Source organism: Spinacia oleracea, chromosome 4, assembly GCF_020520425.1.
Source record: "Spinacia oleracea cultivar Varoflay chromosome 4, BTI_SOV_V1, whole genome shotgun sequence".
NCBI lineage: Eukaryota > Viridiplantae > Streptophyta > Magnoliopsida > Caryophyllales > Amaranthaceae > Spinacia > Spinacia oleracea.
Genome location: NC_079490.1, coordinates 7,226,662 through 7,253,016, shown reverse-complemented (window position 1 = coordinate 7,253,016; position 26,355 = coordinate 7,226,662). Strand labels below are relative to the sequence as shown.

Here is a 26,355-nt window from a genome sequence, read left to right as displayed (position 1 = left end):
TTCCAAAATAGTAAATGTTCATTCCAAATAAATAAATAAATGTTCATTTCCGAAATAGTAAATGTTCATTTTTGTACCAGTATATTAATGTTCATTTTGAACAACACAAAACGACGTCGTTTTGGATGGGGGTACAGCCAGCTTTGGCTGTACCCGGGTATAGCCAAAAATTTGCGAATTCTAACCATAAGTCTAAACCCACCATCGACTTTGTTGAGATTCTAATTTATGATACGGAATGTAAATAATGTAAAGAGGGGAAAAAAAATAAAAAAAAAATTCCGCATGGAAACTTGAAGTAATAATTGAAATAAAATTGTCAACCTAGTAAATGGAAAGAACCAAGATGGCTCGTTTCTTGGCATGATTGTAAGGGAGATTAATTCTATTTCTTGTTACTTTGATAGTATTGATGTCGTTCATATTTTTAGGGAAGCTAATCTAGTTGCTCATGCTATGGCTCATCTTAACCCGCTCGAGTTTTCCACTAGGGTGTGGGTAGGGAGTTGTCCAAGCGAGGTGGAGAATATTGTAGCTACGGATTTTTGCTTAAACGTTAATGAGAACTAGTAGCCGTAGCTTTTCCCTTCAAAAAAAAAAAAAAAAAAAATTGAAATAAAATTCCCTAAAAAAAAAAAATTGAAAAACAATGAAACAAATACAAATACGAGGTGTGTAGGGGAGTAAACACACCCGAATAATCGATTTTGTACCTTGATTTACCTAATTTTTTGGCAAATGATATATACAAATTTTTTAGCCTATGTTTGACGGATGAATAAAATAATTACTCCTTCCGTCTGTTTTTGTTCTTCTATTTTTTTTTTTCGGGTGTCTCAAAATATTTTTACATTTTCTTTTATATTATCACATAAATGATTTAATATTCTATCAAAATTTGTGTTCAAAGATGATTTTAACCAATTAATTTTATTGAGTCATTTAATCTCTCACACTTTTCTATTGGGACATTAAATTTTTCTCGATCATTTTCCCAATATCAGTATTTTGATAAGAATGAGAAAATTATAAATAAACGTAATTTTCTTTATTTACTTTAAAAAATAGAGGAATCTCATTACACATTAATTAGTGATTAATAAACGTGCAAAATATCAAACGTAAAAAAACAAAAAGAGATATACTCCGTATTACATCGTACGTACTCCGAACCAATATAGTCTATTGGGTCTTTTGCGACGTGAAATTGGCAACGTGGGGAAGATTCTGCTTCATATACATGCCAATAGCATTTTTTTATGCCCAAGGTTAACCTAGAACAATAATTTAAGTTTCTTTTACAAGAATAACAATCAAAAGTCATGAATTGAGTAAGATTAACAAAGTTAATTTGATTCCTCTATATCCCCTTACTCCTTTTCCCTCTCTATAAGTTCCCCACTCTATCACGTATTGTAACACCCCGACAATTCTCCCTTTTCTAAAGTACCTTTTTAATATAAAACATAGAGAATTATCAAGGCATTATCGCCCGTGTGAAAACGTAACGGCTTATTCAGAATTTTGTAGCGGAAAACATAAAACTAACTTTAGGTTTATAAATAATCGATTACATAGTTAATCCCAAAGCCAATCAACGAAAATAAGATCAACTAACAAGTTTAAAGTCCAATTAAACAAACCCAAGTCAACTTAGCAAATCAAAACTAAATACAAGCTCTCTATTCCCGATCCCAATGATGCAACATCTTCAAACCTGCAGATGGACAATGCTTATTGATCCTTAGAGACTGCTCACCAAAGATTGGGTCATCACAGGATCAATAAGGCATAGCCATGATCAACATGCACAAGCAAAAGCACGTAATCAGCAAAGCTGAGTACTACATACTAAATCAATAATAATCCTATAACATGATTCTATTAAACGAACAATCCTAACATGATACTAAATAAAACATAAGCAAGGATAACCAAAACATATTGACTTGAAGACTATATTTGACTGAACTAGACCTTTGTATCATTAACATTATTTTAATTGAAATAGTCAATGGACTGAGCTGTCTACTAGAAACTTCTTCTTCTTCACTAAGGAAGACGAGGTACGGGCGCGACTCCGTAAACCCCAATGACCTGCGATATCGAGGGACTTTTGAATAAAATAGAACCGATGATCAATCCGGCCCAGAGAAAGCCATAGGCGACCCATGACCCCAACTCCTGATTGTCCGTCACTTTAGACGTGCACAGTCTAAAGCTATTGCTACTCAGTTTCACTTTACATGCTTTACCAATTAAACTCCGTTATGACTCAACAATCACATAAGTCATACAATCAACAATTATTCTCCACTATTCTTATCTTGGAATTAAGTAAGTGATCACAGAGATGTCAATCAAGACTCATTCCAATTAAATCCAACCTTTCCTTTAATACTGATCAACCCCTCTATATGGGTATAAGGTTTCAACTTACTAAACAAGGTCCTCGGCCCTCATAAAGTAGTGAAAAGCTAAAAGGGAACAACAATCAATCGATCTGAATCAATATATATAAAGTAATCTAGTGTTCCCAATCAAACTTGTTTGCATCAATCATCTACTAACATGTTATAATCCTCATAACGAAATATATATGTTCAACATGTCCATCCAACAATATTAAACATGAAATTCCAACATAATCTAGTTCATCAACGACTTTCAGCATGGATTCAACAAATAACACACATTCCAAGCACACAGGTATGTACGTACCTTGTGTAGACAAACTAATAGGCCACTTTAACACTTTCAAAAGTCACCTAGGGAGAATTCTCCGCCTAAAACAATCAACAAATATTCCCAATCAATTTCTAATCTTTCGCAACCATAATAAAGCAATCTAAATACATCCTAAACATATTTAGAAGCTTCCCCAATATCAAAACTTGAATATTTGATTTCCTAGCATCATAATTATTGAATTCGATGTTTGAAATTCGTTGAAAACTCTTCGCAAACATTATACTTTAAATTTTCAGCAATATAACTAATTTCAAACTACTCCAAAACATAATTAACATGTTTGAAATCATAAAAATAATAACTTTAATAACTTATAATCATCCTACCATGATTTCAAAACTATTAAAATTACAATTCGTGCTTTAAATAATTCAAATTCTCGTTTCAATCAAATTATGTAATCTGAAATTTAATAATTCAATTATGTAAAATATATAAATCTGAAATTCATAATTGAATAATAAAAACTAAACATTTAATTCAATAAAACATAAATTACATAATTAAAACATAATTTAAAACATTTAAATAGCTTAGAGTTTAAGAAATTAACCAAATAAAGGTTTAAGGAGATGCTGGCCGGCGGCAAGGGAGGCGCGGCAGCGAGTGGTGGTTCCGGTGGTTGTTGCGACGTGGCTGGGTCGTGCGGTGGCTGTGCAATAGCAGGAAAACAATTGAGGAGAGCAAGAAATATCCACCAAGTAAGGAGAACGAAAAGAAAAGGGAAAGGAGGGAGGAGAAGTTACCGAGCAGGTCGGCGGTCAGGCGACGGAGAAGAACTCGCGACGGCTGTGCTGGTGGCGAGCACGGCAGTCTCGCTGCGCGAAAACAGGAATAACGTAACCAAGAGGAGAGGTTAAGAAACGAAGGGGGAGCAAGAAAAACGAAGCAAGAGATGGAGGAGTTACCGGACAAAGGAGGAGACGCCGACGGCGAGGTATACGGTGGTGCAGGCGGCGGTCAGGCGATGGTGGTTGACGGCGGCGTTGAAGCAAGGAAAGCTGCAGCAATACTTCACGTGAAACTGAAGCAAGGAAAGGGTTTTGGTTTTGTTTTTGTTTTTTTTTTTTTTTTTGTTTCTACGTGAAATTGAAAGAGAGGCGAGGAGGGGAGAGTTGTGGATTTAATGTTTTGGGCTTCACCAAATTGGGTTAGGTTTATGATTTAGTTTTAGGATTTTAACCCAAAATCGATTAGGATCGTTTTCTAAATTCAATCGGTTTTCGCAATTCGAATTATTTTCAACGTGAGATTCTAAAATTAATTTGATTTCGTAAATCGTTAAAAATATTCAAAATGTAATAAAATAAATATACGTTAATTATATATTTATTTCTAAAATCTGTAAATTATTATTTAAATATAATTAACTATACGTTAAAATATATAAATAATGTTTCTAAATTTACGGGGGATTACAATCTACCCCTCTTAAAAGGAGTTTCGTCCCGAAACTTGACACGAGAACTCACACATCTTTCAAAAGTCTTTAACTTATTCTTACTGGAGAAATACTTGTGCCACTCATGTGCACTCTTTTGTCAACTTAAAGTTACTCGTGTTACTCATGAACACCTTTTTCTTATGCGGAGAATCTATTTACTTTGCATCAACATGAATAAGTTGCTAAAGATGAGCATAAAATGCATAAGATTGCCATAAAAATAGGTAAAAAGCGCGAATTTCTATCGCATTCTACCCCCCTTAAAGAAAACGAGTTACGCCCTCGTAACTCATCTTAGTGAATAACTTTGGATATTTCTCTTTCAACGAATTCTGTCCCCAATACAATATATTCACTCAAATCATTCCAGCAAATGAACTTCTACACTTTTTCCACACATTGCCTCAACATGTGATATCGTAATGCTCGCATGGTAACTATTGATGCACGAAAATTCAATCAAATCTAAACGATCTCCCAACTTCTCTTTAAAGCCAATAGTACACTCTCGACATATCTCCCATAGTTTGGTTAGTGCTCTCAGGCTGACCATCGGTTGCAGGGTGGAAAGCAGTATCATTTTCAATGTTGTCCCAAGATTTAACTGGACGTTTTTCCCAAATTTCAGGCTTTTATGGTCGATAAGGATCTTACATGTTTTCATATAAAGGTAATGTCTCTAAACCTCAAAGCGAACACAATAGCAGCTAGCTATAAGTCATGAGTAGGTTAATTAGCCTCATAAGGTTTCAACTAACACGACAACGAGTGCGGAAGTCAAACGCTCTTTTCACACTTGGAAAGTTTACTCTTATTTCTCACTCCACTTTAATTTCGATTCCTTTTTCAAACAGGTTGGTCATTGGTTTTTCTTTCTTCCAAAAGTCTTTCACAACCTCCTATAATGGTCATCTAGGCCTATGAAACTTCAGATATCGGACGCGTTCTTTGGAGTAGGTCACTCACTCACAACTTGAATCTTAGCAGGATCTACAGAAACTCCTTCTGCTCAACTTTTCCTTTCTACCGAACCTCATCACGCCTCTCATGGATGCATAACTTTTGGGCTTAACTCTTAGCTCTTTCACCAATTCATATGATTCCCCCCATCTTTTCAAGACAACAAATGATTTTTAACGATCCTGGACCACTCAAATCTTCTCTTAAATTTATTCCTTTACGTAACGTAGTTTTCAATCAATTTAGTCCTTCACTTTTCCGTCGGTGTCACTTATACACACATGACTTCATATTTGTATACTTCATCTAATAAAACTAGATTCTTTCTAAGCGTCTCCAAATAATCCTCAAGTGTTTGTCATGCTCCTTCTCATTCCTTGAATAAATCAGGATATCATCAATAACATAATAACGAACTTAATTCGGAATTCGTGTAAAATCTTATTCATCAAACCATAATTATGGCAGGTGCATTGGTTAACCCAAAAGACATTACTCTAAACCCATAATGACAATAACGAATCCTAACGAGGTCTTAGGTCCTTATCAGCTATTCTCAATTGGTGGTACTTCAAACACAAATCAGTCTTCGAGAACACACTAGCCCAATTCAATTAATCCAATATGTCATCTATCCTAGGCAAAGGGTACTTGTTCTCGATGGTGTTTAGTTCCCTAAAATCGATGCATAATTCCATACTTTTATCTTTCTCCTTAACAAACAACACAGGAGCTCCCCACTGTTATGCACTAGGCCTAATGTACCCCTTAACGAAACGACTCTTGCAATTGTTTCTTAATTAGCTCATTTCAGGAGGTGTCATTCTATATGGTCCCTGAGTGTTCCGTCCTTGAAAACTTCTATTTCCATTTCCATTCCCATTCCTATTCTCATTCATATTCCTCTTGAAATTCCCTTGGTTTCTCCCGCATTGAACTCTTATCTTTTCTCCCCAACAATTTTTTTTTTTTTTTTCTTGTCCCTTCTGGACTGCAAACCATAAATATGGGCGGTTCTTCCATACTCAATATCTAAACATGTAAAGGTTTCCCCACCTAATCCTAATTGGATCTCATCAGTCAAACCTTGCTCAAACCTCTGAGCCTTTAGCTCCTCTGTGGCTACAACCTCAGGTGCAAACCTCGACAGCGCTATAAATTTTCTATAGTATTCAGCGATGGTCATACTCCCCATCCCAAGGTTTATGAGTTCCTGTGATTTTTGCTTTCTCATAAAAGAAGGATAAAACTTTTTCCTTAGGGCAGTAACAAACGAATCTCAATTGAATCTCTCAACAGCGCTAAGTCTAGCTTCATTTTCTCTCAACCATAATTCAGCTTCATCTTTCAAGTACATTACAATTTGACCCACTCTCATGTTCTCAAGACAGTTCACAACCCCAAACATTTTCTCAAACTCTTTAACCTAATTTTCTAAGAAGGTAGGACAAGCTTGCCCTTTAAAGTAAGGTTGCTTAACCTTGGCTAGTCACTCAAACATGCCCCCAGAAGGATAAGGGCCTTCAGTTCTCTCATGTGTCAGCTTTTCCGCCAAGAGGCGAATAGCAGCAGCTAGGTCATTATTGTTGGTGGTCATTCTATTATGCGACCTGAAATTACTGACTCTATTTGAGGTTCGATGCATAACTTATATGTATTCTCTAAAAGGAAATTTTTGATTTGACCATAGAGATCGCATCAACAAACAATTATCCAGGAAAGTACACAATCATTAGAGTAATCATCACTCATCCAGTAAAAATATTCACCTAAGGCATAACATTTTTGAATCATATCGGTCATAAGGGTCTAGATTTCCCCTCATTTCCTTTATGCACTCAAATCACTTATTATTCTTGTGGCAATTCAATTGTTCCACAATTCACATTGAGTATGCAAACAATAAAAAAATTAATCTCTTGCGTGCTACTTAGAGCTTGGAGTATTATGGAATTCTCAAAATGAAAATAATACTTGAACTTTTATTGCTAATTCTATAAAGGTTTATTACATCCCTGAAAAGAATAAATAATAACTCAAACTCCTATTGCTTTAACTTTAAACTGTTGTAGTTTTGCTACTTATTCTCCAAAACATTTAAGAACAAACTAACTATTACAACTTCAAATGTTTAAGGCATCTTGTCTATCTGTTCATTCCTTGAAAATTTGTGAAGTGAAATCTAGATCCTCAGTATTCGTCGATTTTCTCGAAGGATCCTATGTTGGTGTACTTGGAAAGAAGCATTTTATTCATGAAACAAACAACTTAAGATCTTACTAACAATTTCCCAACCAAAGCATAATCAGAATTTAATAAAACAATAAGTTTGGTGGAATCAAACAATTTCTATGCACATTTACATGCAACACTTAAACATTTAACACATGCGCATAGCAATTAATTTCTTATGCTAGCAATTTACTACTAATGCACATATAATTCTATCCTATATGCCCTTTCCTATATTACCCATCTCTCATAAACTAAAGCATTGGAATAATTTAAATAACAAAGTAAAATGACGATAATATAAGAAAATTATAATATAGAATAATAACATAAATAAAAATATAAAATAAATGAAGTAAAATAAATTAAGGAAATGCGTAGCGAATAAATTCGGAAATAAAGTTATTAATTCGAAAAAAATTTATATTTCCTAAATAACGAATTCTAACTCTTGAAACAACTAACAAAAATTTGAACTTCTTTAAAAATAAGTGTACTCATTTTTTTTTTTGAATAATAAATAATAAGAAAAATAAAAATGTCGAAAGTATCACTTTAACTTGAATAAATAATTTAATTTCAAACTTAAATAAGAAATATTATATACTTTCAAACTAGAAAAAAGGAAATCGGCCCCCCAAAAAAAAAGTACCAATTTTTGAACACTATAATACGTAGAAGCTCGATTTTAAGAAGTTTGTTTTAAATAACTAGATAGTTATGCGCCTAAAAATTTATCAAAGTAAAACCTTAGCTCTGATACCACTTTGTAACACCCCGACAATTCTCCCTTTTCTAAAGTACCTTTTTAATATAAAACATAGAGAATTATCAAGGCATTATCGCCCGTGTGAAAACGTAACGGCTTATTCAGAATTTTGCAGCGGAAAACATAAAACTAACTTTAGGTTTATAAATAATCGATTACATAGTTAATCCCAAAGCCAATCAACGAAAATAAGATCAACTAACAAGTTTAAAGTCCAATTAAACAAACCCAAGTCAACTTAGCAAATCAAAACTAAATACAAGCTCTATATTCCCGATCCCAATGATGCAACATCTTCAAACCTGCAGATGGACAATGCTTATTGATCCTTAGAGACTGCTCACCAAAGATTGGGTCATCACATGATCAATAAGGCATAGCCATGATCAACATGCACAAGCAAAAGCACGTAATCAGCAAAGCTGAGTACTACATACTAAATCAATAATAATCCTAACATGATTCTATTAAACGAACAATCCTAACATGATACTAAATAAAACATAAGCAAGGATAACCAAAACATATTGACTTGAAGACTATATTTGACTGAACTAGACCTTTGTATCATTAACATTATTTTAATTGAAATAGTCAATGGACTGAGCTGTCTACTAGAAACTTCTTCTTCTTCACTAAGGAAGACGAGGTACGGGCGCGACTCCGTAAACCCCAATGACCTGCGATATCGAGGGACTTTTGAATAAAATAGAACCGATGATCAATCCGGCCCAGAGAAAGCCATAGGCGACCCATGACCCCAACTCCTGATTGTCCGTCACTTTAGACGTACACAGTCTAAAGCTATTGCTACTCAGTTTCACTTTACATGCTTTACCAATTAAACTCCGTTATGACTCAACAATCACATAAGTCATACAATCAACAATTATTCTCCACTGTTCTTATCTTGGAATTAAGTAAGTGATCACAGAGATGTCAATCAAGACTCATTCCAATTAAATCCAACCTTTTCTTTAATACTGATCAACCCCTCTATATGGGTATAAGGTTTCAACTTACTAAACAAGGTCCTCGGCCCTCATAAAGTAGTGAAAAGCTAAAAGGGAACAACAATCAATCGATCTGAATCAATATATATAAAGTAATCTAGTGTTCCCAATCAAACTTGTTTGCATCAATCATCTACTAACATGTTATAATCCTCATAACGAAATATATATGTTCAACATGTCCATCCAACAATATTAAACATGAAATTCCAACATAATCTAGTTCATCAACGACTTTCAGCATGGATTCAACAAATAACACACATTCCAAGCACACAGGTATGTACGTACCTTGTGTAGACAAACTAATAGGCCATTTTAACACTTTCAAAAGTCACCTAGGGAGAATTCTCCGCCTAAAACAATCAACAAATATTCCCAATCAATTTCTAATCTTTCGCAACCATAATAAAGCAATCTAAATACATCCTAAACATATTTAGAAGCTTCCCCAATATCAAAACTTGAATATTTGATTTCCTAGCATCATAATTATTGAATTCGATGTTTGAAATTCGTTGAAAACTCTTCGCAAACATTATACTTTAAATTTTCAGCAATATAACTAATTTCAAACTACTCCAAAACATAATTAACATGTTTGAAATCATAAAAATAATAACTTTAATAACTTATAATCATCCTACCATGATTTCAAAACTATTAAAATTACAATTCGTGCTTTAAATAATTCAAATTCTCGTTTCAATCAAATTATGTAATCTGAAATTTAATAATTCAATTATGTAAAATATATAAATCTGAAATTCATAATTGAATAATAAAAACTAAACATTTAATTCAATAAAACATAAATTACATAATTAAAACATAATTTAAAACATTTAAATAGCTTAGAGTTTAAGAAATTAACCAAATAAAGGTTTAAGGAGATGCTGGCCGGCGGCAAGGGAGGCGCGGCAGCGAGTGGTGGTTCCGGTGGTTGTTGCGACGTGGCTGGGTCGTGCGGTGGCTGTGCAATAGCAGGAAAACAATTGAGGAGAGCAAGAAATATCCACCAAGTAAGGAGAACAAAAAGAAAAGGGAAAGGAGGGAGGAGAAGTTACCGAGCAGGTCGGCGGTCAGGCGACGGAGAAGAACTCGCGACGGCTGTGCTGGTAGCGAGCACGGCAGTCTCGCTGCGCGAAAACAGGAATAACGTAACCAAGAGGAGAGGGTAAGAAACGAAGGGGGAGCAAGAAAAACGAAGCAAGAGATGGAGGAGTTACCGGACAAAGGAGGAGACGCCGACGGCGAGGTATACGGTGGTGCAGGCGGCGGTCAGGCGATGGTGGTTGACGGCGGCGTTGAAGCAAGGAAAGCTGCAGCAATACTTCACGTGAAACTGAAGCAAGGAAAGGGTTTTGGTTTTGTTTTTGTTTTTTTTTTTTTTGTTTCTACGTGAAATTGAAAGAGAGGTGAGGAGGGGAGAGTTGTGGATTTAATGTTTTGGGCTTCACCAAATTGGGCTAGGTTTATGATTTAGTTTTAGGATTTTAACCCAAAATCAATTAGGATCGTTTTCTAAATTCAATCGGTTTTCGCAATTCGAATTATTTTCAACGTGAGATTCTAAAATTAATTTGATTTCGTAAATCGTTAAAAATATTCAAAATGTAATAAAATAAATATACGTTAATTATATATTTATTTCTAAAATCTGTAAATTCTTATTTAAATATAATTAACTATACGTTAAAATATATAAATAATGTTTCTAAATTTACGGGGGATTACACGTATAATCTTCAACATTTCCGCTTAACAAATCTTAACCGTTAGCTTGTGACCTGACCTGAAAATCCGACCTAAACGGATCGAATTCGTACCCGACTATGACCCGAAATTTTGATAAAACAGGTAATCCGTAATTCGACCAGAAAAAACCGATGACCGATTTTAACACGATGTTCCGACCGAAAGATGACCGATAACCGAACAGATAGAAATTTGAGGACGCACGCGGAAGTTTTGATGGACCTCAATTATATAACAAAATTGTATTTTCATCATTGATTACCTTAATAAGAATTGTACAACAATATTTGCGAAGCCCATCTCTCTCACTTATATCTTTGGTAGAACTATTGTTTCTACCCCTCACTCGTGTTTTTTGTGGGAACTCTCTTGATTGGCTCACTCTAAACTTATGAAAATACAACCTATTTATAGTTGCTGTATTATGGTTTCTAGATTTTTATACTCCCCTCATCATCTAGATTTTTTTTAGGATAATTCTAGACATTTTAGTTACTATAATTTTCTAGGCTAGCTCCTAGATATTTACTAAGATTATCTAGATTTTTCTAGATTAATATTTTAACACTCCCCTTAATCTTGAAAAATCGTGTGCTTCAAAATCTTTCATCTTTCGAAAATCTCGTTGATGCACTTGTCACCAACCACCAATCGTCATAAACACTTGAGTTCTAATAATGTTGGCACCCGTGTTACCAACCTCCATCTTCTCGATACCTTTTATTAGTCTTGATCATCTTCTCGTTGATATCCATGTTACCAACTATCCCACTGATTCACATGTCAATAGTCAATCTCCTGAAATTTTTCTTTAAATTTTATTTTGTTATTGGTGCTCATGTCACCAACTATCCCCAACAATTTTATTCTTCTCATCTTAAGATTTTCAACTCTTTGCGTTGGCTTGCTCCTTGTTGTGCTCATGTCACCACCTAGCATTGCTAATGCTCATGTTATTAGCAAACTCCAAAATTCTCTTTGTGAATTTTGTTTTTCTTTCCTTTTTTTCCCACCAATCTACTCTACTAATCCCCTTGTCATTAGCATCCTTCAAACATCCTTTCTCATTTTTATCATCAACTTTATTGTCTTCGATCTTCAATTTTGTCGTAATCACTTTTCCGGCTCTGGTACCATGATAGAAATTTGAGGACGCATCCGGAAGTTTTGATGGACCTCAATTATATAACAAAATTGTATTTTCATCATTGATTACATTAATAAGAATTGTACAACAATATTTGCGAGAGCCCATCTCTCTCACTTATATCTTTGTTAGAACTCACCCGACTGAACAATGATCTAAACCCGATTCGATACCCGATGATGATCTTAACCCGATTTTTACCACATAACCTGTTAGTGACTCGACTTGTGCAGTAAATATTTTACGCTTGAATATTTTGAGATGACCAAATCAGTTATTGGCTCAATCTTAACCCGTGTTCGATCAAGAGTGAACTCGGCCTGAATTTTAACAAACCCAAAAATTATTCAATCCAAACTTGACCCCAAACCCGACTATATAAGATCCAAACCTGAAATTGAACCCGACCCGAACATGGCTCGACCCGAACCGGACTTGTACCCGAAATGAGAAAATAACCCGACCTGCACCCGAATGATAAAATGACCTGACCCGACCCGACCTGTTCATGACCCAAGACCCGAGATGACCCAACCCGGACCCAACCCGATGACCTATTTTGACAACTCTACCCTCACTAGTTCCCAATTCCCACTGTTTCATGATTATCTACTCGTTAAACCGTCGAAGGGTTAAACTCACGTCTTCGCAATTTACTCAATAGCATTGTTAATTTGTCATACTTCACTAATATTTTGATGCATGACAAATTTTTCTCCTTTTGAATTTGTAAATATTTATTTATTTATTTATTTATTTTAAACTTAAATGAATGGAATGCCCTCCTTCGCATAATCACATTGCTTTTTAAGGTTTTTCGTTCTATTGTAATTTTGAAATTGAGCAACTTGTCCAATCAAGAAGGGTGAAAATAATTTGTCTCAAAAAAAAAAAAAAAGAAGGGTGAAAATAATTAGTATTTCCTAAATAAGAAAAAAAAACAGGGGTTATTGTTAACTCTGCGGCACGTTCCCTCTATCTAGTTTTACTTCTGGGTTTGTCCACCGCCGAAACGAGAAGCGAAGCAGATTCCTGATTATCCCTTGAACAACACAAGTAGTTCTTCAGTTTTTGCTTCAATTTCAGTGAAATTCTTCAAGTATGCATCCCTTTAATGGCAGTTTACAGGTTAGCTTCTCTTCCCACTTCATTTAATTGCAATGTTGTTCATTCAAAATGGCAATAAAGTTCACACCTTTGACGATTTCAAGTAATATTTCAAGATGGGTTTTCTTAATTAGGTCAATTTCTTCAATTAATAGTGTAAATCATGTACAAAACGTCTCAAAACCCCACCAAAATGTGCTAAATAGGAGTGAAATTGACCCTAGAATACAGTACTTAAAGAATGGGTTGTGCCCAGATAATTTGAACAAGGTTTTGGATAGTACTCATGATTTGAACTCAGCTTTAAAGGTGTTCAAATGGGCTTCTCTTCAAAAACAGTTTAGGCATAGTGCTGATACCTATTCTAGGATTATATTGAAGTTAGGTTTTGCTGGAAATGTGGATCAAATGGAGGGTTTTTGTAGGGAGATGGTTAAGGATAGGTGCCAAGGCGCGGCGGAGGCGCTTAGTGCTTTGGTGGATGTATTTGTAGGTAATGGTAGGTTAGATGAAGGTGTTAAGGCGATTTTGGTTATGAATTCTAGTGGGTTTAAGCCTTCTTTGGGTAAATGGAATGATCTTTTAAGTGCTCTTGTGGAGGGGAAGAGAGAATTTCGTGATGTATTGTTGATTTATAAGGAGATGGTGAAATCGGGAATTCTTCCGAGTGTTGATACTTTGAATAATTTGATAAAAGCTTTGTTTGATTCGAACATGGTCGAAAATGCTTTGGATCAATTTAGAAGGATGAAGAAGAAAGGATGTAAACCTAATTGTAGGACCTTTGAGATCGTTATACATGGCCTCGTGGCCACAAATCTAGGGAATGAAGCACTTGGTGTAATGAATGAGATGTTTGAAATTGGGGTAAATCCTGATTTGAGTTTTTATACCAATGTTATACCGCTGTTGTGTAAAGAGAATAAGTTAGGAGAAGCTATGAGGTTGTTCGACATGATGAGAACTTCCGAGTTTGAGCCTGATGTTTGCATTTACTCATCTCTCGTCAAATGTTTGTGCATGAATCTTCACTTCGAGAAGGCTATTGAGCTATCCCGTGAGATGAGAAATGCCGGGTTTAGTCCTTCAACAGATGTTCTTGTGGATATTCTAAAAGCGTATTGTAAACTCGGGAACCTTAATGAGGCGAGAAATTTGTTAGATGATAGTCATGTTGTTGATTCTTCTGCTTACAATGTGTTACTTCAAGGTTACTGTGATGCTCAGTGCTTCCTAGCTGCAAAAGATCTATTTCATAAAATGCTACACTTGGATGTGGCAGACCATTTATCATGGAATATCCTTATTCTAGGGCTTTGCGATGAAAAACATGTTAAACAAGCTTTTAAAATTCTTGGAAAGATGATCATTTTATCGTATGAACCCAACTCCGCTACTTTCTCTGCGGTAGTCATTGGCCAGTGTAATTTAAGCAAGTACGAGGACGCTCTAAAGCTATTTCAACTAGTCAGTGAGAAAGATTGGGTTTTGGATCCCAATTCTTATAACAAGCTAATTGAAGGACTTTGTAATCTAGAAAAGTTTACAGAGGCCTCTGAAGTGTTTATGTTCATGTCTTCAAGAAATTGTTCCCTTCATTCTTCTGCATTCAGCGGTTTGATCAAGGCTTTTTGTGCAACCGGAAGGGTAGATGAAGCAATCAGGCTGCTAAAAGTTGGTCAAAGTTGCAAGAATCCTGTAAACACTTCTACTTTTACTGCTATAATCCGTGGTTTGTTGAAACTCAACAGGCCGTTTGAAGGTCTAGCTTTTTTCTCACAAATTCTGAGACGTGGTCTGGTTCTTGACTTGGAAGCGTATTGCATCCTCATTCAATGCTTGATTGCTTTACGGGAAATAAATCGCAGTCTTCTGATTCTCAACGAGATGGGTAATGAAAGCTTAATCCCCGACAGTGAAACACTTGCTAGCCTTTTGTTACATTTAACCGACCACTCTCAGTTACATATAATATGGATGTCAATAAGCAAAATTTGTCAGGAAAGTAAGGTTATTGACCCGAAGATTTACAACTTGCTAATAAACGGTCTTTGCAAGGAGGGTTATAAAACTGAGGCATGTCAGCTTCTTGATTTAATGTTGGAGAAGGGTTTGGTTCCAGATGCTATTACTCATGGATGGCTAATTGGAACTGTTGCTAGTCAAGAAGCAGCGCTTCAAGTAGTAGCATCTGACTATTCAGACACGCAGGATGAAGTTAGTAGCATACTTTCTGAAGGATTAGGGGAAGCTTAAACAAGATTTGACCCCATATAGCTACACAACTGTTCCAGATCGGTGGAATCTCTCTTCTGACCAAGTAACCTGCGTAAAAGATGTTGGTAGGTAATCCGTTTATGGCTGCATGTGTAGCTTTCCGTTCCATTACATGAAGTATTATTTTGTGTTCTTGACCGTAATATGACAAACTACAAGTTTACATCAGGATATTCCAATTTAAAATTAGGCTTTCTGATGCTGAGTTATTTTCCCTATAAGCCCTGAAGTTATTTTCCTAAATTAGTCTTTCTGATGCTGAGTTGAATCAGTTATGGAGTAGCCTTGTGGACTTGTGGTTATATGTGTTTCGTGTTTTTGCCTCTGTTTTCAAGCTTAGTTGGTTGCGTTTTATATCTTACTTTTATTGTGGTAGGCTGACTCAGTAAGTCACATAGTAATTGAGGTTAATTCATTACTTGGTCTTTTTATTTGACTTCAGATGCAAGCTTATTATAATTTGAGACTGACAGTTTGACAGTTTGTAACAGGAGAGCGTAGCCGCTTTCTGTGTAGTATGCCATTGACACATGGTCTTAATACTTATATATGACTCTTAATAGTAAGATTATTAGGTTGAAGATACATGCTTTCCTTTTTAAGGCGTTATATCAACACTCGTTGAACCTTGAGTAAATAATTAGATTTTCGAGTTGCAGAGTCTTGCATCTTTCTGTGCTTGTGCCTATGATGTTTCTTGTACGAGTGTCAAAGGTACGTGGTTGGAGTATGTCACGAGCCATTATATCGCGACAGTTAATGAAACTTGGTGACATTATCATGCACCTTAACCATTCTCATACTTGCATGTAGTCTAGTTCCCTTTTGTCTATGTGTTAGTTTTGAGTTGAATTGTTGAAAAAAGGCCTTTAAACTCCAAGAGCCTTATATTCGAACTGAAATTTTGCCTTCATGGATGTTTCTCTGCAAAACAGTGAAACAGAACTTTTGAACTGACTGTTTTCGAGACAGAATGTTCAGTTTCCCATTATGCATGATACTTGCAAGTTTCAAGTACAAGTGTTTCCTGCTTTTTGTGTCTGGTTTATAAGCTCTTTCGTTTTGTTGATGCAGATTTGGTTGATTTGTTCTTAACTATGGCCAAAGTCCCAAAGGTGGAAACAGTTGACAGAACAAATACTCTGAAATATTTCTCTCCCAAAAGCAAGAAACAAGTCATCCAATTCCTCTGAATGCCAATGTTGAACAGGAATATTTGATAGGCAATGCAGTGCGATTTTTTCCGTGTTTTACATATCCTCGATATCGAGGTCTCTGTTCTGATATTGGCAATTCTGTTCTTTCCATTAAAATGTCAATACAAGTATACAACTATTGTAAATCATGTGAATTTTTATTCATGAATTGCCCTCTCGATTCTTATTCATTCATCCCTACTTGTTCTTATATATATCGTTCACAAGTCGCGACTTTTTTTTACTACAATAATCAAATTCCTCATGATCAACAGATTAAGTTTGAGTACAGACAGTCTGAAAGTGTGCTGCACTCTGAAAGTAACCAAAAATTCTCATGACCAACATGATTCGAGTTTGAAAGTTGCTACATTATGTCCACTGCCCCACTAAAAAGATGATAAAACATCCCTTTTAAAAGTAAAAGCTCTTTTTTCCCGAAAGAGAACCTAAGAAATCAATATCAATCCATGAATTACAGTCAACAAAACAAACATCAATTTCAGAAAACAGATTCACCAATTTGCACAAATTGGATATTCTTCCAACAATAATAGTCATCCCTGAAAACAACACCAAATGTGGCAATTCATTAAACTCGTTCTCAATTTTCGACTATTTTTTCAAGTATTTTACATGAAACCAGACCAGAGGATCATCAATATCAATCCATGGATTGTAAATCAACAAAAAAAAACAGCAATTTCAGGACAGAGATTCATTCACCAAATTGGATATCCTATAGTAATCATCCCTGAAAACAACACCAAATGTGCCAATTGATTAAACTTGTTCTCGATTTTCGACTATTTTACAAGAAATCAGGCCAGAAGATCATAATAATAATAATCAGACAACATATATTTCACAATGTTACAGAACAACCTGATCATCTTCATCTTCTTCTTCAACCCCCCAAAAAAATTTCATCTGTGGATAAATATAATTTCTTTACTACACTGCATTCTCCTTCCCATTAGTCCCACCATTACTCTGCACCACCGGCACCGCGGCCAACGATCGATTTCCATTCCCAATCCCGACACGGCCAACGCCATTGTTATCCGATTTGGTAGCTTCAGAATACGGCCTCGGGCCCGACCCAAGAGCAACATTCCTCGGACTCAAACTCGGACCCGACCCAAGAACAACATCCCTCCTCTGTTGTTTGGAATGTACCATCTTCGAAGATAAGAACACAAAATGATCAATTGCTTCTTTAGCCCTTTTCCTCGCCAATGCGGCCCCTTCAATTTTCCGTTCAGCTTCGGTTCTGGCCAGGGCCACCGCCTTATTCATCGTAATCGCTGATATCTTCGCCGCCAATAAGAACACCTTCGCCGCCCTCTCATCAATAACCTGCCTCTGCTGCGGCTGCGGTTCTTCTCCGCCTCCGCTGCTGCTTCCGCTACCGCAGCCACCGTTGGACGGCGGTTGATCACGGAATTTTCTGGGTTTCTTTAAATCGAAGAATTTCAGAGAGGGGTTTGAGCAAGTAGTGCAAAGGTAAGGGGATTTGGGGATCTTGGGGGGGACGCACGTGCTGTGGGAGATTGAGCTGCATTTCAGGCACGTGAGGTTGCGATTGTTGATGGAGGAGGAAGAAGACGCGATAGGAGGAGGGAGGAGGGAATTGGGGTCATGGAGGTTGAAGCAAGTTGGGCAAAACGACGTCCGATAGAGATTTAAAACGCAGGAAGTGCAGTACTTTCGGCATTCGTTGTCTCGGGATTTGACGTTATGGAGAACCCAGTGGTCGTCGGAATTGCAGGTGAAGCAGCGTTTCCCGGAGGCGCTGACGGTGGAGAGAGATGGTTGGGGTTGTTGTGGGGGGTTCTGGGACATTGTGATTTATGGCACGAGGAAGGAATTAGGGTTTTGAGGAGAGAGAAAAGGGTGAGTCGAAATTAGGGTTTTTTTAGATGTGTGTGTTTTTTTTTCTTGAGAGGGTGGGTTTGCGTGAGGAGGGAACTAGGTCATAACTCAATGATTTGAGGTAACAAAATCAACTCTCAATTGTATGTATAAATAGTAAAATTTTAAAAAAAAATTACAAATTAAATTATGGTACATAATATTCATTTTAATCTAGCTTATCTTTTACTTTAGTTATTTGATTACCTTCTATAAATCAATGATATTGTTCACATAGTTACAGATGCACATACGTCACATGCGTGTCACAAGAGTCACGTCAGTCAACACGCACACATGTATGTAGCTAAAGATGGTCGTGGGCCGGGGCGAGCTTCGGGTTGAGCTCACGGGCTGTGGGCCTAACCGGGCCGAGCCCACGCCAGACCCACGTTGTTTCTGCCGGGCCGTGCCGGGCCGAAAAGTTAAAAAAAAGGTAAGGCTAATTTTACTAAATTTAGCGTGATTTGTCGAGTCGTTTCGTGCTTTTTCCAAAAAATTAAGTCTCAGGCCCGGCCCCGGCCCACGACTTCGTGCCCGTGCCGGGCCGGATCGGGCATCGGCCCGGCGATGCCCGACCCAGCCCACAACCATCTTTATATGTAGCGATGAAGCCAAAATATCATCATCGCAAGGACCCAATCATATTTTATGTATTCTAAAAATCTTAATACTATATGTCTATATGTCTATCAACATTTTTTCTTTATAAGTTTTATGTACTTCATCTATCCCAAATTACTTGTACCACTTTAACTAGATATATTTCCCAATACACAACTTAATTACCCATTATCAAAGTTATAAAAATTTAATTAATATTTCGAAAATATACATACTCCGATTAAAATAACGTCAACAACATATTACATACTAACATTTATTTTTATATACTAGCAAAAAAAGAAGGTCAAAGTGAATTGTGTGAATAGTGCAAAAAATTAAAATAGTGCAAGTAATTTGGAACGGAGGGGATTAAACCTTCTATTATAATTATTATTAGTACTTTTATACATGTTATGTTTTAAAGGTAAGATGAAGGCCCTATCGGATTGGAACTTCTCTCGGATTAACTTGATCTCGAGTTAGCGGGTTAGACACTTTGGGCCGAAGAATGGGGGAGCGAAAATGATCTTCTCCCAAAAGTGTCCATTGTGGGGATTAAACCTCTATTATTGACTTGTTGATATTGAAAGGTGAAATCCTTTCCACTAGGCCAAACTAGCTTGATTACGTAAGTTGTATCTTTTTTTTTTTTTCATGTTATGTGATACTCCGAAGAATAATACTACCTTTGTTCATTAATGTTCGTCATACCAATTATTTGCATAAAAATTAAGAAAATAAGAAAGAGAGTGAAAAGGTGGAAAACTGATTTCCGCAAATCTGAATGATGAAAAACTAAAATGAGAGCGCAAAAGTTAGAAATAGGAGTGCGCAAATCACCACCCGAAAAAAGTGGGGCTGCAACTTGCAAGTGGTAAAAGTAAACATATAAACACTAGACATAAATATACCCTTACCCCTTTGTAGGTGATAAAAGGGTAAAAACTGAAAAGAAGTTTTTCTAAAAAACAGAACATAGTAGAAGTGTAAAGAATAGAGAACAATCTTATACGGAGTATGAAATACATAAAGAACAAAAAGAAATGGAGGTAGTATAATCAAACTGTTACTCCGTATTAATTTTTATTTATTTATTAATTACTCGTATTGGTTTACATGCTTTTGACTAAATCCAATTTAGTCTTTTGACCCTTCTCTGGTTCATTAAAAGAAAAGAAGGGAGAAAAAAAGGAGAAGGCATGTTGCACTTTAATCCAAACATCTGAAATAATTAATGTAAAATTTTGATTGTACAAATAATAATAATAACAAAAAAAAAAACTTGATTCAATATGACAATGCCTATAAAAAAAAGAACATTATGTGCTTACTATTATTAGAAGGTAAATAAGTCCCTATATAGAATCTATCATTAAATGAGAGGATTTTGAAATAGATCTTAAACATTAAAATTCATATAAATCGATACTTTGAGATTGAGGTGATAATGTGTGTTATATAGAAAATAATTAAAAGTAACCTATATAAAAGGTGCATAACAATTTCATCTTTAAAATCGCGACAAAATCTAATTAAAAATGACATAAATAGAAAGGGTTTTATTTTTTATTTTCTATTTTCTACTTAACTTGAAAGGGAATTGAAGATGCCAGGGAAGAGGCAGTGCATGGGAGGAGCAACAACACCAATAATCCACATTGTTGATTGATCCATCTCATGCTCTGCCTCTTCCCTAGCTTCTATCCCTCCCAAAAAATTAGAAACATGAACAAATTAAAACACATAGAAAAATACATACCAACAATATTTACGCGGATGCCAACAATATTATTTTTAAGAGCGGTAACTAAAACATAGGATCGGATCTCACTCTGTATGATCTAATATGAACCGAATTTTGTATTTGTGGAGTAACCCGAATTTATTGTTGCATTTCCTAGCGCGATTACAAGCTCTATAAATACATGAGGCAAAACAGAAGTACCACAAGAATGATTGGTTTGTACTACATGCTGGTACTTAAACAACCTTCTAAGATTAGAAGCAGTACTTGATAAAATATGTACTGCTGAAACTTCCTGCAGTACAACATTATGATAGTACTTTGGATACTGATGTACTAGCAGTAGTTCAATACTGACTTTTTCAGAGGGAAATGTCAAGTTCATTGTTGTTTAAAGATGGGTCCACAGAGGAAAATTAAGCTCATTGTTAAAGAATTAAACAATGAGATTAGAGAATTTGTACCGAAAAACTCGAAAGCATGCAGATTTTATTCAATGATTTGGTGATGAGATATGAAGTATCAGACAAGTTATTTCCATCAGATCACACAGGCTAAATAAATCAGAGTATATATACATAGGAAGCCGATCACTGATGAGAAAATCGGAAGCAAGGTAACGAAATGAGCCCCTAAAATTGAGTTAATTTACTTAATTACGCGTTGTTGTTGTAGACCTAGCATAGAATCTGATGCTGAAGAGGAGAAATGCTGTTATTTTTGGGATGCTTGATCTGTGAAAAGATATGCAGCTTTCTGGTTGTTATGTCTCGGATATTCTGAATTCCGATATTATGGATCCACCCTGAAGCATGCATGAAGATTTTGGTTAGACAATTTGATAACAGATTAACAGACAGGAAACTAACTGAAAAGGAAACCAGACAAGAGAGACGATCCAGTAGTAGAACAAAACTATGGCAGCAACAAGTTGCGGAAACAATACTCCGTAAGAAGTAGCAGTATTAAAAAACACACACCAAACCATAGTAAAGCCTAGCAAGAGAGTAAAAAGCCAGCTTATATAGACCTGTACAGAAGCTTCAGTTGTGCTTCAGTTGTCACACTCGGACTCTTCTTATGACTGTGGACGGGGAAAAATGAGGGAAAAAAGGCCAATTCATGAGATGCTACAACAAATGCCTCAAGTCTTTTTTATTTTCTTCCTTTCACCCCTGTTTGGGATGTTAGTCTATTGCATTAACATAAACCCTCAAAATGACAGAGAAAACAAGACATCATCCGAGAACTCAAAAGTAAAAAATTGACTCAAAATGACAGAAAAAAGTAACTATATCTGAATCTAGAGCGGATTTCTGAATCTAGAGGGAGTCTGTTCATTACTGAGAAGAAGATGCAAATTTTCTGTCAGAAGCAACTCGCCAACTCCACAACTGGGATAGGAAACACAATATCTAGCAAATTGTATCCATACTCCATAGCAAACTGTAGAATACAGAACTTCTGTCCAACAATAGCAGCTGTAGGCTTAGCCCCTAAAACTGAGACCTTAGCCCTCGTGCCACTTTCCCCTAAATCCAATACTAGAGAGGTTAACCAAGTAGCCAAGAACCAGGAATCTACAAAAACATCACCTCTTTGGTCAACAGTCCAGCCATCAAACATCAAAAAATCAAAATTAGAATCTAGATCAGTAAGCCTCCTTAAAACTACTACAGCACATTAGCCAGATGAAATTACTTGTTCATCCAACACTCTACAAGGCAGCCCTACATCACATCCAGTGTTAATGTATCCTCCAAATTCCACAATGTACGGGGTATGTGTATGTCTGTATGCTACTAAGAGGATTTTAGGACACGCAGGGGATGATTAAACAAAACAACTAATGCGACAAATACATATTACAAACATAGCATCATTTATCTACTAGTGAATTTGCTTCTATATGCTTACCATTATTACTGTTCCACTAAAATCTCTTTACATGTTGATTTGTTGTGTCCCATGCCCTTGCATCTACTACACTGCAGCTGACGTCTGACAACCTCCTGTGAGCCAAAAAGCTTCTTTGTGGGCCGGCCTGGAGGCCGACGTGTAGGAGGAGGTGTAACCGTCACTGTCACAGCAGCCTGAGATGAATCATTCTGAAACGACCCATTAGTGCTTGGAACAGGATTTACCGTCTCAGAGTATGTCAACCTATAACTTTCAACTGAAAAATATTGGGAACAATATTCATACAGAGTTCTTCCCATGCAACCAATAACAGCTACAGCATGGCAACAAGGTAAACCAGTCAACTGCCACACTTTGCAACTACATTCCCATTGATCAATGTCAACTGTTTCTACGGTGTCTCCACGTACTTCAAATGTACTACCAACTGAGATCAAAACTTGAAGTTGAGAGACTTTCAAGTTTTCCTTCTCCAGTTTTTCTTCCATAGATGGAGTTAGCCTCGTTAACCACTGTGCTGACTCCGATTTCCGTGCGCAAATTAGGTCTAGTATCTTAGCTCTGATAACATCGACCATCTGTGTTATGGGCAACTCATGTGCCTCTGATGCCCAGCTATAAAACATATCACCAAAGTTTGATGAGAGATGATTATATCTTGCACCCTTAAAGAAAGTATTTGCCCAGTATTCAGGTTCACTTCGTATGACCCACTCATAAGCTTCTATGGAGATACTCTTGATGCTGTCAATGTATCTCTGAAAATCTTCAAGCTTAGAAGCATAAGCAGCAGCATAGAAATCCTCAACCAAGAGGCGGTTCACTTCATGAGAAAAATGCCCTTTCAGGTCCCGAATAAGATTCTCAGTCAAGTACCTTAAACAGTAACCATGAAATGAACCCTCAAATATTTCAGCAATTGATTCCTTCAACCCCTTATGTCTGTCTGCTACAAATGTTATTGAACCAGGTGTCTGCATCCCTGACTTCAACTGCAATAAAAACCATCGCCAGTTATCATCAGTTTCAGCATCAACCACAGCAAAAGCAACTGGAAAGACACCATCATCCCCATCAGCAGCATTGACAGCTAGAAGTGTTCCTTGGTACTTAGACTTCAACGCTATGCTATCAAGAAAAAGTAGAGGCCGACAACCTTGCTGGAATCCGTATAACGAGGCATGAAATGAGACAAAGAGACGTTGAAAACTCGAATCATCTTTGGTTGTAAAAGTAGCTAAACTCCCCGGATTTGACTCCATTATCTTTTCACAAAAACTTGGTAACTGCTTATAAGCTTCTTTATAAGAACCTTGCAGTTGCTCCTTGGCAATTTCTTTACCGCGCCACGCCTGGAAGTAATTCAATTGAATTCCATATTCCTGTTTAATATCATTTACAATATCCTTGGGCTTGTAATTTGGGGACACTTTCAACTTCTCTTTTATAATACCTGCAACCCAACTTCTAGTTGCTTGATAACCTGTGGTATGAATACCTCCTTCACAAGTATGTTCAGGGTTCATCTTTTTGATACAAATTAGCTGCGTGGTTGATAGCCTTGATGCATGAATTCTCCAAGGACAACCTTCGGCTTTGCATTTGACAGTCACACGGTGACTATCATTCTTCTTATATCTAAATGCAAATTGATTGGCAATTGCGTATTTACGTAACGCCTCACGAAACTCTGCAACACTATTGAATCTCTGACCAACACCAGTAATGTTATTCTGCCATTGATGAGCAGCTTTCACAAGTTTCTCATCACTGGAGCTAGCGAGGGGCGCTGGTGGAGAAATTTCAGTTGGCATATCGATCTTGACATCGGTATTGGAAATAATATCAAGAGGAGCAATAAAATGCACATCATCATGATCATGATTAGTATCCTCCACCACATCAATGGGGGCATCAAGTGGCATCATTTCCTGAGATAAAGAGGTTCTGCTCGACCTACATACAACACCCCTTAAATACTTGAACAAAAAAGGCCAACTAAAAACACCAATTCTCAAAACTCAAAAGTAATACTTCATCCGTTCTTATTTACATGACACAATTGATTTTTCCACACATATTAAGGAGAGGTAAAAGAGAGAGTTAAGGGAAAAAGTGCCCCTTAACAACCACAATCAACCATCACTTTCACCATCCTTCATTTGTTTAAAAGTGAGGGCAAAGATGACAATTCACCATATAAAACTTTTCCATAATAGAATTGTGTCAATTAAAAAGAAATTCTCCTAAAAGCAAATTGTGTCATGTAAATAAGAACGGAGGAAGTTTAAGACTAGAACAGCAAGAACAGCAATAAATACCTACTGACAGGCAAGTTAGAGAGTTCAGGATCAATAATTTCTCCTATCATGACATAGATATCAACAGTCATCTGACAATCATGGAACTTGATCATGCGCAACAAGTCCTTATCACTGGATATTGTAATGAGTATCTTGTTGTTTCCAGGAAGAAAGTACTTCATAGACATTGCATCTGTGCTCCAATTGAACATCTCAGCCACCTCCATTTTAAAGGCATTGAAATTCATATCATCATCAATATCAATGGCATGAGCCTCTCCTCCTTTATAGGTCATTATACCCTCATTATCGGTCTCAAACTCGCCCCCCGATTGACAAATTGCAATTAGCTTCTTCCCAGCCATGACCTACCCCAGAAAGTACATAAAAATTGTCCATGAATTCAATTCCAGAAAACAAGAATGACCCTTTTTGAGATACTAACCATTAAACATCATACATTACATTTCCCATGTCAGAAATCAAAACCCAGAACCAAAACCCCAAATTCAACAGCTTTGAGCAACAGAATATCAAAAACCCAAACCCAATTTCCCATAACATTCAGATAAATCAAGAATTTGACAGCAAAACAACAAATGGGTAATTTAAAATGAGATAAATTTTGGTCAATTGAACATCATTAAACACCAAAGTAACAACATTTCCAAAATTCAGATAAATTTTCACCAATTTTTTCAGCAAGCATCTAAAGAGATAATTAGAGGTGAATTAAATTAGATGAAAAAGACAAGAAAAGATTGTACCTTTGAAATTCAGAAGTGGGTAAAAATGGGATTAAAGGAGTAAATTTGGGACAAGAATTTGCAGGGAGGGAGGTCTGTCTGAATTGTGTATTTGTCTGCATATGTTCAAGTGTAGATCGTAGAGAGAGAAAGAGGAGAGAGGAGAGAGGGGGAGAGGAGGCACGCGAGATAAACGTGAGAGAGACGGAAGATTGGATGTGTCATGTGTGGGGGGAAAGACTGAGCTGAGCTGGGCCGAGTGGCCCGAGTTGGCAAGGGAAGGCCAATCGGACAAGGTGAGGATGACTGGATTGAGGGTTTGGAAGTTATGTTCATCATTTCATTTCAACCTCCCAATTCTAAGATAGGCTTCATTTTTGGCTAGAATATTGCTAGAGTTTTGAAAAAAAGTTATAAGATCGAGATTAATCTCCGGTAAAATAAATATCTATAGTTCTATTAAGGAGT

At 36.4% G+C, this 26,355-nt stretch overlaps 3 protein-coding genes across 6 annotated transcripts; 1 reads left to right on the top strand and 2 right to left on the bottom strand.

The window, feature by feature from the left end:
- Positions 1–12,787: 12,787 nt before the first annotated feature.
- Positions 12,788–16,867, top strand: LOC110797249 (pentatricopeptide repeat-containing protein At1g63330). Of its 3 annotated transcripts, none has more exons than XR_008932769.1 (2): positions 12,788–13,202; positions 16,533–16,867. XR_008932769.1 is itself a non-coding variant. In XM_056843530.1 (2 exons), exon 1 carries the CDS (start codon positions 13,251–13,253, stop codon positions 15,435–15,437), a length of 2,187 nt encoding a protein of 728 aa, XP_056699508.1. In that variant the 5' UTR covers positions 12,970–13,250; the 3' UTR covers positions 15,438–15,527; positions 16,533–16,867. The 3 variants fall into 3 exon arrangements, 2 of the variants coding, with proteins under 2 accessions (XP_056699508.1, XP_056699507.1); XM_056843530.1 differs by having other exon boundaries at positions 12,970–15,527; XM_056843529.1 differs by having other exon boundaries at positions 12,974–15,523.
- A 369-nt stretch (positions 16,868–17,236) lies between these two features.
- Positions 17,237–19,657, bottom strand: LOC110797248 (uncharacterized). The gene has a single exon (XM_022002338.2). It carries the CDS (start codon positions 18,497–18,499, stop codon positions 17,609–17,611), a length of 891 nt encoding a protein of 296 aa, XP_021858030.2. The 5' UTR covers positions 18,500–19,657; the 3' UTR covers positions 17,237–17,608.
- A 1,816-nt stretch (positions 19,658–21,473) lies between these two features.
- On the bottom strand, positions 21,474–26,209 carry LOC110797247 (uncharacterized). Of its 2 annotated transcripts, none has more exons than XM_056843528.1 (3): positions 25,909–26,209; positions 22,836–24,794; positions 21,474–21,723 (listed from the first exon to the last, which is right to left on the bottom strand). In XM_056843528.1, exons 1-2 carry the CDS (start codon positions 26,007–26,009, stop codon positions 22,841–22,843), a joined length of 2,055 nt encoding a protein of 684 aa, XP_056699506.1. In that variant the 5' UTR covers positions 26,010–26,209; the 3' UTR covers positions 21,474–21,723; positions 22,836–22,840. The 2 variants fall into 2 exon arrangements, with proteins under 2 accessions (XP_056699506.1, XP_056699505.1); XM_056843527.1 differs by lacking the exon at positions 25,909–26,209 and adding an exon at positions 25,160–25,507.
- Positions 26,210–26,355: the final 146 nt, after the last annotated feature.